Source organism: Glycine soja, chromosome 8 (assembly GCF_004193775.1).
Source record: "Glycine soja cultivar W05 chromosome 8, ASM419377v2, whole genome shotgun sequence".
NCBI classification, from domain to species: domain Eukaryota; kingdom Viridiplantae; phylum Streptophyta; class Magnoliopsida; order Fabales; family Fabaceae; genus Glycine; species Glycine soja.
In genome coordinates, this window is record NC_041009.1 from 1612485 (window position 1) to 1627269 (window position 14785).

Below are 14785 nucleotides of genomic sequence, written 5' to 3' on the forward strand. Positions count from 1 at the left end.
TTGTAAAAATTTTAAATTAGTTTTAAACGGACTCTAAATTAGTTTTAATTTGTACTTTTATATATTGTTTTATTTAATATTTTTATATTATTTTATTTGATGTTTTTTATATTTTATTACTAATGTTAAGGATTATTTTTTTGTAAATTAGAAAAAATATTGTAAACAAAAAGATTTAAATTTTAATAAAAAAAATAAAAAAAATACTACACATATTTCTTTAAGAAAAATATTAATAATGGAATAATATCTCAAAATTAATTCTTCCAAATGACTTAATAAATGTCTATACAAGTGATATACATAATAAGATGGACCAACCAATTTTAAATAAGCTAAAAAATATTCATTATGTAAAATTGAACGATATAAACTTAACAATTATTCATACGAAAAACTTGACCACTAATATTATTTTTAATTTTTAATTTTATATTTGTGTTTAATTTGTATTATTCATTTTATATTAATATATTATGTTATTTTATTTTAACAACTATTTTTATTATTAAATTATTTTTTTGTTAATATTAAAATAATGTTATCAAATAAAATTAATCAATAATAGTGTACGAAATTATTAGTTTACTTAATGATAAATGTAAAAACTAATTAAAAAATATTTAAAAAGAATTTAATATTATTTGATAAATTTTAAATTAATATTATTTGTTAATATCAGTAACAAAAATAGTAAAAACATTGAAACAAAAACGTGTAGAAATTAAAACGACTTTAAAGTTTTTAAAAATTAATTTAAAAATAAAAAATTAAAACAACTTTAAAGTCGTAAAACATCGTATAAAAAATTTAAAAAAAAACTCAAATCGTTCAGTTTTTACAACTTCAGCAAAAAAAAAAAAAAACTAAAGTCCTCAATTTTTTACAACTTCATAATAAAAAATCATAAAATTCCCTCTAACTTATTCCTAGATATTAATTCAAAAAATTTCCTCATTTGATTAAATTCCAAATGGAATGAGCCCTTTGATCATTCGGCCGGATGATAACTTCTACATAGGTTGGAATATAATAGCTTTCCACGGTTTCTAAAACCACAAAATAATTCTATTATTAAAGATGCTAATATTTGGTACTTGAGAGTTCATCACTCATCAAACACAAAAACTAAAAATGTTCAAATATAGTAATCTATTTGAATTTTTTGTTTTAAAGAAATTTGAAAATCTTTTAGAATCCACTTTTCCTACATATTAATTTAATATAAAATTTCTGTAAAAAAATAATATCAAATTCATGACTAAGACTATTTAAATTATATTTATGGATTTAAAATTAATTTTATTAAATTATAAACCAAACGGGTTGCAAAATTAATTTTAATTAATTTCTTCGGGAGTGGGACGGACCAAAAGGTTGGTCTTTGTAAAATTAATTTTAATTAAAATAAATTAAAGGTAAAGTAAGTTGTTTTTGAATTTTCATTTGAAAAATAAAAACATTAAAACATACTATAAAATTAACAACATGATTTAAAAATATTTTTTTTTTGGCCTTTAGTAAAATATATATTTGAAAATGAAAATAAATTTAATGTAAAACTTGAAAAAAAATCCGCCATTTACCTTCTCATTTCTAAAAGATGCATTTATGATCTTCCCATTTCTAAAAGATGAATTTATGATCTTCCCATGCCCATCCATAGATATGGATAAGTCATAACTGTTTATTAAGATTTGTGAGAAAGAAAGAAAATCATTGTTTATAAACTAAGAAAAGACAAAAATGGAAAAGCCCCATCTCTTTCAATCCCAATGACCTTGACTTCAGCATAAGAGTATAAACGTTATTTTATCAAAATAATTTTAATAATATATCGACATATGATTCCACGGAAGTATAAAAAATAATTAAAAACAAATTAAGCTAATTTGCAAGTTATGCAATTTATCCTGGTCTATTGGCCGGACAGCTTCGACTAATCGAGCTCCACATTCAACAATATATACATAGAAACAAAAAATGAGAAACGAGCTGCACCAAGTCAATAAATTATTGGATGAAAATTAGTAGATTAAATTATCTATCGAATATGTAGTCAATTAATATCCCATTAGTTAATTCTATTTAGCCTCTAGGCTTTTATTACAGTTATTTTGTTATTATGAAGAAAATTTTGATTCTTGACATTTTTTCACGTCTCAAAGACTGTTGTGGAGACTACAAAGCAGACACCAGTTTATCACAGTACAGAGACTGTTTTGCATTATCTCATTAGGTTTCTCTCTACCTCTGCAGCCAGAATATGCATATCCATATTCTTACACAGTACATGTCATGATTGACATATCCTTGAATTAGGAAGGATCATATAATATATAAGTATAAAATAATCGTCACTCACCTCTTACCTCTTAGTTAAATTTTGAATTTAAATTAGATCTAAATTCATGTTTTAATAATATAAAATAATATCAAAATATATTCAAATGATCACCCATTATGTTATATTCATGCATCAAGCTCAAGCTCAAGAAATACTGAATGTGAGAAAAAATATTAAAAAAAATCCAAATCTCATATCGACTAAAAATAAAATCAAATTAGAGTATACAAATGAAGAACAATCTTCATCCCTTGAACTAGTTTTGAAGGTTGAGTTAGACCTAAACTCAATCTAAGAAATTCAATTACAAAGTTAACATTCGACATAAACCAAGAGACGAACTAATAAAATCTAACTTTTTTTTTACCTCACTTATGAAAAAAAGATTGATCTGTTTTTTTCTTTGATTTGTACACGTTCGTGTCTGCTCAAGCAGTAGAAATAAACTTGTCCAACTAGAGTCTAGACCCACAAATATCATGCAAGTGCCTAATGAATCAAATAGCAGGCCGTTATACTATAAAACGTGTAGACACTCTGAACCCAACAAAGCAATGCAGGGGTTATTTGCGACGTCTATGGGTTATGTGAGTTATATCTGGGTTGCCTTTCCTCATCATGGCTACAAACTCATCATAGTTAATTCTTCCATCCTGCAAGAAAATTGATAATTAATATTGTAAAGTATAATTAAACAACACTACAAACATCTACAACTTGGCACTAGGATAACCAACAATGAGAACTAGGATGCGACCCCAAGACAATACAGCTTATCTTGTAAAAAAAAGACACGTAAAGTTCTAGACCTGGATCCTGTTTAGATAAATTTCTCCTTAAACACTTCCAAGAGAAGAAAATACGAAGATAAAACACAATAAGCTTCTCCTCAAGCTAAAATCAATTTTATGTACCTGAACTTTTTGAGAAGTTAAATGAAAATAACTTTTATAAAAGTTAAGTGCATAAGTTGATTTTAACTTCAATTCATTTAACCTTGTTTTCTTCTCCTATATGTGCTTACAGAAACATTTATCTAAACAGGACCATGCTCTATTTACTTTACGAAACAATAAAGCAGCATTACCCAACAATATAGTTACAGCATTTTCTAGAATGGCATTACATGGGACTATGTAAAAAAAAATAGAGATATAAAGGAATGAAAAAGAAAAGGTAAAAGGAAAGTAACTACATTGTCTGAATCAACTTCAGCAATGATCTCCTTTATTGTTTTCTCATCACCCATATTATATTTCTTAAGGGCAGATTCCAACTCTTCCATTGTGATGTACCTAAACGGAAGCAACAAGAAGAAAACCAACACAAAAATCAATGAGGTGATAATGTTGCTAAACTATAAATTATGAATGACAAATAAATGAGATTACCCGCTCTTATCATTGTCAAAATATTCAAAGGCTTTATATAGGCGATCCTCTCTTTCCATTCTATTCATGTGCATGGTAGCAGTTATAAATTCAATGTAATCAATGGTTCCATTTCCATCTATATCAGCCTGAAAACCAAATAATTTCCATCATATAGTTTATGAAAAAACACAATTAAAATTAAGTGAAGGGGTAACCTAGTAATCACAATATCATGTAGCCATAATGATAGTACCCATCTTGGCATCTCCTTTCTCCACAATTGTTACACAGACCACATTGATACATAAAGCATCAAGTTCTTTATAAGTGCAAAACAAGGCTTGGATACTAATGATTATCAACAAGACAGGAGATGAGATTGCGAAGAAAGAATTAAATTGTATATATGACATATACAAGGGCTCAGAGAGATACTTAGCTATGGGAAGCAAAGCTCCATTACTTTAGCATCAAGTTCATCATAAGTGCAAACCTCGGTTTTGGATACAGATACTTATAAACAAGACAGGATGAGCTTGCACAGAATGAGTTCTAACGGTATTTTACACACACATAAACTTAGCTATGGGGAGCCAAGCTCCAGTAGTTAAGTGATGTGGCCCCACAGCCAAAGATCACTAAGGTGTATGTAATGAGAGGCAAAAGGTGCATTGCACCTGATCATGGGGTTGGGGAAGTGCATGCGGGTTTGTTGGAGAGAGAGTACAAGGCAGGGAAAGGTATTTATAAGGTAGGCTAAAATCAGACCCTGCTGGGAGAGAATAGGCACTATCAACAAATGAGAGTAAATATTTTAGAAGAACCACTAGGAAAAAATACAACCAAAAAAGAAAATAATAACCTTACCGCTTCCATCAACTGCCTAACTTCAGATTCAGAAAGTTTACTACCCAATTTTGGGAGACCAGCTTTCAACTCTTCAAATGTGATTGTTCCACTGTTATCTGTGTCCATGGATTTGAACATTTCCTTCAAGCCAATAATTTCTTCTTCAGAAAGGTTTTCCGCAATAACCTGTAATAAAATAAATTAATAAAATACTTTTCAAAAGTCGTTTAGTCAGGATAATGGATACAGAAGTTGTGTATGAAACCAAATCCTCCAAGATAGATTGATCTTATTGTGAAACTAAATAATTCCATTGCATGATGTTGTGCATGGCTCATATGTTATGAGCGGGCAGATGCTGGAATATAGTGGAGCAAAGTGCAATGGAGCGAAAACATCTGCCCCTTGGGCTTGGCCCACCTGTTGTTGGGTTACGACAACGTGGGTTTGGGGATGCGGATGTAATACTATTATTGATTAATAAGAAAAGAAACAGCTGCTCTACTACCGAGGATGTAGGCCACTTGCTGAAACTCTTTAAATAGTTGCTAGCGTGTGTGCGTGTGATTATCTCTTTAGAATTCCGATTGTCGTTACTAACACATGAGAAGGGTTATATCGGCAAATGAGGAGACAGATTCACTAGCAGCCAAAGTATTAGTTTAACAAAAGCAAAAGCATCTATCCTTTGATCTAGTCAGCCATGAATGCATTCTCTATATTTATTCATTTATATACTGCAGTTTGCAGATATTTTACCAAAAGCTTGATTATGATGTTCATGGTGAGAACAACAAAATGATAATAAAAGATAATTTACCTTCAGGGCTACTTTTTTTAGCTTGTTCATTGCCCGGAAATGTTTCATTCTGGTTAAAACAGCAATATCAAGAGGCTTATCAGATGCATCTCCATCCACTCTCATCCAGGGATGATCTGCACCATATATAACATATTGTATTGTTATGACTGACTAATTCAAATAAGTAAAATTCTTATGATGGGGTTAGTGCTTGAGAAGAAGTGGCAATCACTTGGAAATTAAAAAATTAATCATAGTAAACTCCTGCGTACTACTCTTTTAAGTGCATAGTTATCATATATCAAAGAGGTGTAATGAGTTACAAAACAAGAGCACATTATACATGAGGCAAGAAGAAAATCTTAAGTTCAGGAATTTGTAGAAAAACTAGTTGGGTCTTGAACTACATTTCATTTCTTCTTTTTTTTTTTTCTTGGGAAGGGGTTGAAGTGTTTTAGATGTGACAATTATTTTTCATTCTCTTTCATTTTACTGAATGAATCACACTATTTCAATGTCCTTAACAATGTCACAGATCTATCAAATGACAACTATTTTGAATATTCATATCCTATTTCTTATCTGTTATCTCAGCCTCACTGAATCATAGTGTAATCCATCCTACAGGTTCAGAACCTCTCTAGGAGGTTAAACTATGGCAGACTCTTTTCCTCATTGTCAGCATGATTAAAATAAAATATAAACAACATTTGGCATAAAAATGAAACAATTTATGTTCACGAGTAGAATTTAACTTACTGAGTACTTCAACTGCTGAAAGCCGTTCTTTAGGGTCAGCTCGTAGCATCTTCTTGACCAGATCTTTGGCACTACTTGATATGGAAGGCCAAGGATCTGATGCGAAATCAATATGTCCACGAAGAATAGCATCAAAGATACCCTGTTCATTTTCTTCAATAAAAGATTAAAAAACAAAGTGAAAAACATTGGAAAGGTTAAAAACTGTACATATCAAGGTACTAGAAAAGAAAACTTCCACAGTAAAGCACCAACATGATCCTATTGAAGCTCAAAACAAACCAGAAGGTTCAACTAGTTGTGATAGATATTAGATGTTATACAAGGATAAAGCCATCCCCTTGTCTTCACCTAACAACCTAAGCTTTCTGGATAGTTAATTCATAACACCAATAAACAAGTTTACAAGTTACAACCATTAACATCATAAATTCCATGCAAGATATATCTCAATTCTCATCAACTATGTTGCATTGATATGGGTACAGTAACAGCATGTGATACTGATACAGGTATGTTATATGACAATATTTAAAAATTGAAAGTACGGGTAGATTAACATAATTATTAAAACACATAAATTTCAAAACAAAACATAAATAGAATATATGGATTGTTCTGAAAACATTAAAAAATAAAATTGAGGCTCTAAATATTTACAAGTTAAAAAGGAAGGAGTTCTACCTGCCCAAAAAGGTGGAACACCAGAAAGCAAAATGTACAATATAACTCCTGCACTCCAAATATCAGTTTCAGGCCCGTAACTTCTTCTCAGGAGCAACATAGTAAGCACTCCCAACAAGGTCTCTAAACACATCTCCTGTACATAAAAGTCAAAGCCCAACTCCCCAAGTCAACTAATGCCAACAACCCTGTCACTTGATAAACTTCTCAATAAACACTTAAAAAAATATAAAATAAATAAATAAGTCTATGTTTTGAACTGAATATGTAAATGCTTCCTCTAAGTACTAATTCAACAGTTGATCAACTACCACAACTGTGCATGTTTGGATTTTGGGTAAAAAAATATTTTTGAGGCAAAAATAATTTCACCCAAGGATAAAAACCTTGCTTTTGCTTTTATCTGTTAGATTTGGATTGAAATGCGCACATATCATTTCGAACTTGAATCCAAACATGCTCAAATAACTAACCTGGCTTAAAAAAGACGGAGAGACCAAAATCCGTGGCCTTGAGGGGTGAATCATCGTTATGGTTGAGCAACAAGAAATTCTCGTCAAGTCCCTATGCATGACTCCCATGGAGTGGCAGTTATGGACGACGGTGACGATCTAGCGGCAGGAGTTGGCGGCGGCGCGCTCGGAGTAGTGGCTCTTGGTGATGATGCGGTCGAAGAGCTCGCCGCCGGCGCAGAGCTCCATGACGAGGTTGACGGAGTGGCGGTCCTCGTAGGCGCCCTTGAGCTCGACGATGTTGCGGTGGCCGGTGAGGTGGTGCATGATCTGCACCTCGCGCCGGATGTCGTCGATGTCGTCGCGGTTCACCAGCTTCCGCGTGGCGATTGACTTGCACGCGAACTGCTCCTTCGTGGCCTTGTGGGTAACCAGGTACGTCACGCCGAACTGCCCGCGCCCCAGCTCCCGCCCGAATATGTAAATGGATCGCATGTCCTCCATGGGCCGGCCCAGCGAGGAGGTCGCTGGTGGGGCTGAAAGGTTCGAGTTCGGAGGGAGGACGGTGATGCCGTTGCGGCGGAGATGGTCGTCGGAGTAGGTGGTGCTGCCGCTTCCGCCGCCGCCGCTGCAGTTGCCCATGGACTAAGGTCAATCAGAAGAACGGTGGTCGGAGGAAGAGGTTGGTTGGTCTTGGTCAGAAGAAGACAAAGTGTGTACGTGTCGGGTCTTAAAACGATGTGGCCGGCACGAGGACTAAAATGGACTTTGCTGCTGCATAATTCTTAATTAGTAAAGTATTAGTTAAATGACATCTAATCTTAATTAAGATACAGTACATTGAAATAAATATAATTTCATTTTTTTACTTTAATTTTAAAAGAAATCATTTTTTAGGAGATAAAAATTCAGTTGAAAAACTACCCAAAGTTACTTTTCTAAGAAGTTCCAACACAATTATTTAGTTTATAAAAATAATTTTTAACTTCATTATTGATTAGAGATAATTTTTTTAAAATGTGTTTAATTAAAAGTTAAAAATATATATTTGTGTATTGGGTGAGAAAATTATATTAAATTTATTTTTAATATAAAAAATTAAACAGTGATCACTTCAAATTTAATTTTAATTAAAAACATTTATAAAAAAAATGTCGTCTACACAGAGAATTAAAAAACACTAAAGCAGCAACTTTGTCTGTAACCCATGTTATGCATGGTGGCCGAATGGAAGTATCCGTGTCTTAGTAGTTAGAACTTATAACTTATTTTTTTGGTGGATTACAAGAAAAAACAGAGGATTAGAAAGCTCTAGGAAATGAAATGAGGAAGCCTCTCTTCCTCGTGCATGTTCCCTTCTCCTTTTCCTCGAAGGATGGAGGATCTAGATGGATCTCAACACATATTCAACGACAAACCATAGAAGCAGTAGTCTCGATGCTTATTATTTTCCCTCGTTTATCAACTGTCTTTGAGATGTAAAAGTATTCTTTTTATCTTCTATGAGACCGAGTTTTTCATTGTGGAAGCTAGACAACTCGTTCTTTTTTAGTGGGAGAATTGATCAATAACAATATCTTAGATTTAAGAACTCTATTAAGAACATGCCTTTGAAGATGCTCCATGAAATAAAACAAATTGTGGGTTCCGTATCAATAACCATTCTTCCCAAATCTAAAGAAAACAACAACGAACTACAAAATCATTGAAATGATAATAATGCCCTCACTATGCCAGTTAATTAATTGCACCGCATTTAACTAGTATTTGTTTTTTTCTTTAACAATTAATGTCATCCTTATTCTTTACATTATTCATAGTTCGTAAATAACTAAAAATGTTTTATTCAAATATTTATAATTTACTAATATTTTTATCTTCGATTTTTAATGATTTTTTTCATTCCTTCTCTTTATTATTTATTAATGTTTTAATCTTTCTATGATTTTAATAAAATATTTATTTTCTATTTTTATTCTCTTTATCATACTTTTTATTTAAAAATATTTGTCATTTTATCAATACTATTATTTTATGTACAAATGTACAATAATAACATTGATCTCATTCGTATTACTCAAATCACCCACCACTAGATCCTAGTGGGTGCTTTTTTAGTTTTGGTGGAAACGTTTCTTCCTTTCCTCTTCCTTTTATTTTCTCAAGTGAAACCGTCAAACAATTATCACATTTTTTTAATTCTCTTTTTCTCATTATCCTTTCATTTCTTTTTCTTTTTTTCATAAACCAAAGTATTAAAAAATTAATCTCACTTTCCACTTATTTTCTTTCCTTTTCATTCTCAAATCAAACCAAACAGGCACCGAGTAAAGGAGAAAAACAGAAAACACTGTTATCGACACAATTTTGTGACGGTATATGGTGAACAGTACAAATTGCCAAATGGGTACAACAACCTCAGCCCGGTGGCATGTCAAATAGGAGTCAAACTCGAGAGGGTAACCATGTATTGAATTCAAAATAAGTACTATTATAACAAATACAATCTCAGTGAAGTTTTATTATTAAATAGAATACATGGCACACTGACAGACCTTACATTACAGGTAGCAACCTGTATTCACAAACTGCTAAACGTTTCATCAGATGTAATATTTACAGAAGGAGGAAGAATGGTAAAAGAACATCACCAACAACCTAATCAAAGTACAATTTTCGTTTCCAAATTGATATCTCCCCTCCACCAGATTGTCAAACGATTTGGTTATTCTCTCAACACAATTTCAACGGATGACAGAATAACTCAATTCGTCAACAACCTAAAGTAGAATGGAGTAATAATGTAACATGCTGATAAAACTTGTTAACTACGGAGACCATGACAATGAAAACGATAACTAGCATTAAATCCAACTCTGGGGCATGGCGTAACCTTTGATTGGTTCAGATGGATCGCCAACTAGACCTCTGCCGCTGCTTGAGCCACGGCTAGAACTCCCCGTTAGCATTGCCATCAGGCTACCACCATGCACCCTGCCTTCAGGAACAGCAACTGGCACTGGCAAGTGACTACCTTCCTTGGCTGAGACATGAGCAGTTGCAGCTTCAAACTGTTCGAAGTCGGAACAGGTTGCAGTGCCTAGACTACTCCCTATTTTCATCATATCTATATCCATGTTTTTGTCAACGAGTACCTGCTTTAGTTCATCTGTTTTACTGGAATGAGGATCCTGAACAACAGATCCCAGTGAGATGCCTCCATGAACCCTCTTGTCATGCACTAGCCCACTATGAAGTGCACATAGACCTGTTTTCCCCCTTGCAAATGAATTGCAAGGACCATCCTGTTGGATGCCATATTCTGAACCCGGATGGCCCCAAGAGCATCTCTTGCCTCCCCCATGTGCTTTGCAAAAGTCAGTGCTGCCTTGTGCACTCTTTCCACAGCCTTCAAACTTGCATCTCTTGCCTCCCCCATGGCGGACACAATGATCAGTCCTTCCTCTGGCACTCTTTGTGCAGCCTGGTACAGCACACCTCTTTCCACCCCCATGTGCCACACAGAAGTTGGTACCTCCATGCACACTTTTAGTGCATACTCCACCACCCTGGTATGTACAGCGTTTTCCCCCTCCATGGCCCTTGCAATATGGGGTGCTCCCCTCAGCACCTTTGGTGCACCCTGGTGCAGTACACCGTTTACCCCCACCATGTGCTTTGCAAAACATTGTGCTCCCCTGTGCCCCTTTTGTACATCCAGGAGCTTGGCATCGACGCCCTCCACCATGTGAGATACAAAGGCCTGATAGGCCTTCTGCACTCTTGGTGCAATTTTCTCTCTGGCATCTCTTGCCCCCACCATGCCGGATGCACAATCCAGATTTCCCTCTGGCAGCCCGGGTACAACCTTCATGATTGCATCTCCGGCCACCACCATGGGCAATACAGAAATCTGTACGTCCTTCTGCACTCTTTGTGCAACCAAGGAATTCACATCGCCTGCCACCTCCATGTGCCTTGCAGTACACTGTACGACCCTCAGCTCCTTTGTGGCAGCCAGGTTTCTGACACCTCCTACCCCCACCGTGAGATATACAACGTCCAGAAGCACCTCTGGCACCCTTCCCACATCCCTCTACTTGACATGTTTTAGAATTACTGGGGCGATGTAGTGCCTGTTGCTGCTGTGTAAGCTCAGAAATGCAGGTGACCGAACTTTTTGGTCTTGTAGACGAGAGTTCCACAACAATAGGACTATGATCAAACTGCTTTGAAGACTGATTTAAAAGAAAATTAGTGCCTGTATTTGATGACGTCTTAGAAGATGGCAAAGCAATCCCTGGCTTCCAACTACATGAAGTTGATCCCTCATCTGTATTTTGTGTCCCACTGAATGCTAATGGCATCTCCATATTCAATTGAAGAGGTGATGGATTTAGATGTACACTTGTAATATCCGACTCACAGGGCCCAGTGGAAAGGCTTAACTCCAAATCAAATTTTGGTTGCAGCTCCATTGTCTTCAAACTTGGATTAACAGGTTTCTTCTGGCTGTGTACCTTCTCACAGCCAAGATGAAGAGAAAAGTCCAGTTCAATATCTAAAGATGATTCCTCATCAATATCTTTGGCTGAAGACATAGCAGTGCAGGCAGCAGCTGAACTCCCCTTGCTGTCTGAGGAACTGCTTGAACGCCCAAGCCCAAGTGACAAAGAAGAGTCAACTCTTTGACCCATACATCCATCAATTAAATCCCACTTCCTTTTTGTTCCCTTATAAGAGGGCACAGAGGTGGGAATTGAAGAACCAGGGGAATCAAGTCGTAAGATGGTATCTGTCCCATGATAATTAGCTCCCCTTCCTTCAACTTGCATAGAATTGCCCAAAATCTTGAATGCATTTGCAGAATGATTAGCAGCAAATCCTAAAAAGTTCTTGAACCTCGCGTCCATGAAAGTGATGAAACCACTCCCGAAACAATATCTAATCCTATTTATGAATTTCACAGTACAACCTTCCTGACTTCCGGGTAAAAAAAGAGATGCTTATCTACAAAGTTAGGGTTAGATGTGTCTACAGGTGTTTAATGCACCCCCCACTGACAAATCCTGAAGTATCACGACGATCCATCTATAAGATATAAAAAGTTAAGCTGAGGCTGAGTTTGTCAGTTGTAAGTACAAATTAACCTATCAAGATCTGACTCCTTCCAAAACACACCATGGAAGCACTCATACTGTTTGCATTGAACCACATGGTCGGAACCGAAACATCTGCCAAAATGAACATGGTTGCAATCAGACTTGGGCAAGCCAATTTAAATAAAAGTGGGTCATAGATGGAATCAGAAATAAGTGAAACACACACAAAAAAAACTTATGATTGCCACATACCAGATATTCAATGGCCCAAAACAAGCAAAAGACTATAAATTTAAAACTTAAGAAAAAAAAAACTTTTCCAAAAACTTTATAAAAATTGAAAAGTGGGATAGAACATAAAGACCACAGATAAATCTACTCATAATAGCATTTAAATAAATGAACTGGGCACACAAATTTCCATTGTGTAAGGGCATCACAAAGCTAGCAAAACAAAAACTGTAGCTATAGTTATAGTTATATAAAAAGCAAAAGGTATGGAATTACATAGCCGTGGCCACCCTTCCAAAAACATGTTTGCAAATCAACCATTCAACCCTAATCTCGAAGAATGAAATTCTAATTAAAAGTTGGGCTGATTAGCAAACCGGAGAGATAGCTGAGTGCCAGAGTGGTTCAGCCAACTCCAAGTGAACGAGTAGTTGAAGTAGTCAATAGTTATTATATATAAAATAGTGTGCATAATGCAGCATTTCAGAAAACAAGCACATTGTTTTCTCTGTTGTTTGTTTGCCACTAGAGCACCAGAAGTGCAGGTCAGACCCTGCTGACTACCACTTTATACTATGTTTTCACCAATTCTGGATAGAAGGGGCCACCCACTTTATACTGTGTTTTGAACCAACTGGCTGAATCCAGTCTGCTGACCAGCTGGTCCTTAAACACAACGAGGCGTTATCATGTCAAATAAATTTTTTAGATAATAGAGGACTTAGATGTCTGCCTAGCTTTAACAGATGCATCAATATTAAAGAGTATACGAAAATGAGACAGAGAGAACTAGAGCAAACCTCGCCAGTTAACTGATAAGACATCTTTCCATAAAACAGCAGAAGCAACTAGGAGGAAACAGCAGCCGAACACCAAATACCTAAGTGCATCAGTTGAAACAGTTCTACTAATATTATAACACAGAAAAGCTATGCAATAACACATAAGAAGCATAAGATAAAGACTAAGAGCAAGCAAATGCATATATGAAAATATGAAATAACAAGTATTGGATTCTTTAGTATAGCACACAGGATAACTACAGTCTTTGAATGTAATAATTTCTCAACAAGAAGACAGCACATCATTAAATTAACAATGAAGAAAAAATAACCGAGCAAGAGAACCTGAACAACGAACAAGTTTAGAACTCAGTTGCACAGTAACATGTTATATTTATATATAAATACAAGCATTGGAGCGAAAATTGTTTCTTCTTTCTTTTAGCTACTTCTGTTTCAAGAAAAAAAATCAATTAAAACCAACCAAAAAAGGAAGAAGGGCTAACCCAGAAAGTTTCTTTACATATAGAGTAGACCCCAAGAAAAAAATAAGATAAAATAAATCCATTCAAATAAAACATAGAAAGAATTGACCAAAACAAGCGTAAAACAGAGAGATTTATGGAGAATTCCGATAATTTGTTGCGTTTGATCAAAGTACCTGGAGTCACAAACTCCAATAAATAAATAGAAAGACGGAAACCAGAAACAAGGATGGAAGCGCACAAGTTGAATTAGCGAAATATTAATACTAAGTACCCAAATATGCTGAATTTGATCACTATCGTAAAATCGGAGCTAATTAAGGAAGAAAAAGATTGAAGTAGAAAATATTATATTGAACTGCAGTGATTTGCAGAGGAAAGGAGGAGAAAAAACAAATATTCCAATTCAACTTTCAACGTTCTAAATTTGCTGAAATATGCTAAACTGAGAATCTTCAATCAAAATCAAAATTCTGTTTCCACAGAGTCGAGAAGGAGAATAAAAACATCAATTCATTGGCACGCCCGTCCTTTGAATACAATTCCAGATGCCAAATAAATAAAGTCGAAATGGAAAACGAAAGGGCACGCAAATGACGATGATTCCCTTAGCTCGCAGCTGAAGAGGTTCAATGAAAATTAGATTGGAGCGATAAATAGAACATGAATTGAAATTGGATATCGGAGATCTAAGGAAGAGTGAGTTACCTAGCGCGTCGATTGGATTCGATTTGATTTTATTTGATTTGGGGTTAGAGAAACGTTTCTAGGGTTTTGAAATTCGGCGAGAGAACGAACAGCGAAGGCCGAAAAGAAACGGCGAAGAGAGAGTGAGAGCAATGAGGATGAAGAAGTGCGTGTTCATAGTGAGCGTACGCTACAACCAATTTTAATACGAGACGGATTCTAGGGTTACGTT

At 34.9% G+C, this 14785-nt stretch overlaps 1 protein-coding gene and 1 pseudogene across 1 annotated transcript; both read right to left on the reverse strand.

Moving 5' to 3' along the window:
• Window positions 1–2514: 2514 nt before the first annotated feature.
• On the reverse strand, window positions 2515–8048 carry LOC114421057 (annotated as a pseudogene).
• A 1659-nt stretch (window positions 8049–9707) lies between these two features.
• Window positions 9708–14785, reverse strand: LOC114421056. The gene is made up of 3 exons (XM_028386825.1): window positions 14575–14785; window positions 13400–13479; window positions 9708–12500 (listed from the first exon to the last, which is right to left on the reverse strand). The coding sequence occupies exon 3, from the start codon at window positions 12177–12179 to the stop codon at window positions 10131–10133; it is 2049 nt and encodes a 682-aa protein (XP_028242626.1). The 5' UTR covers window positions 12180–12500; window positions 13400–13479; window positions 14575–14785; the 3' UTR covers window positions 9708–10130.

Excerpts from the sequence above, each read along its gene's own strand:
- LOC114421056 (XM_028386825.1), bottom strand. The coding sequence starts at position 12,179 with ATGGACGCGAGGTTCAAGAACTTTTTAGGATTTGCTGCTAATCATTCT.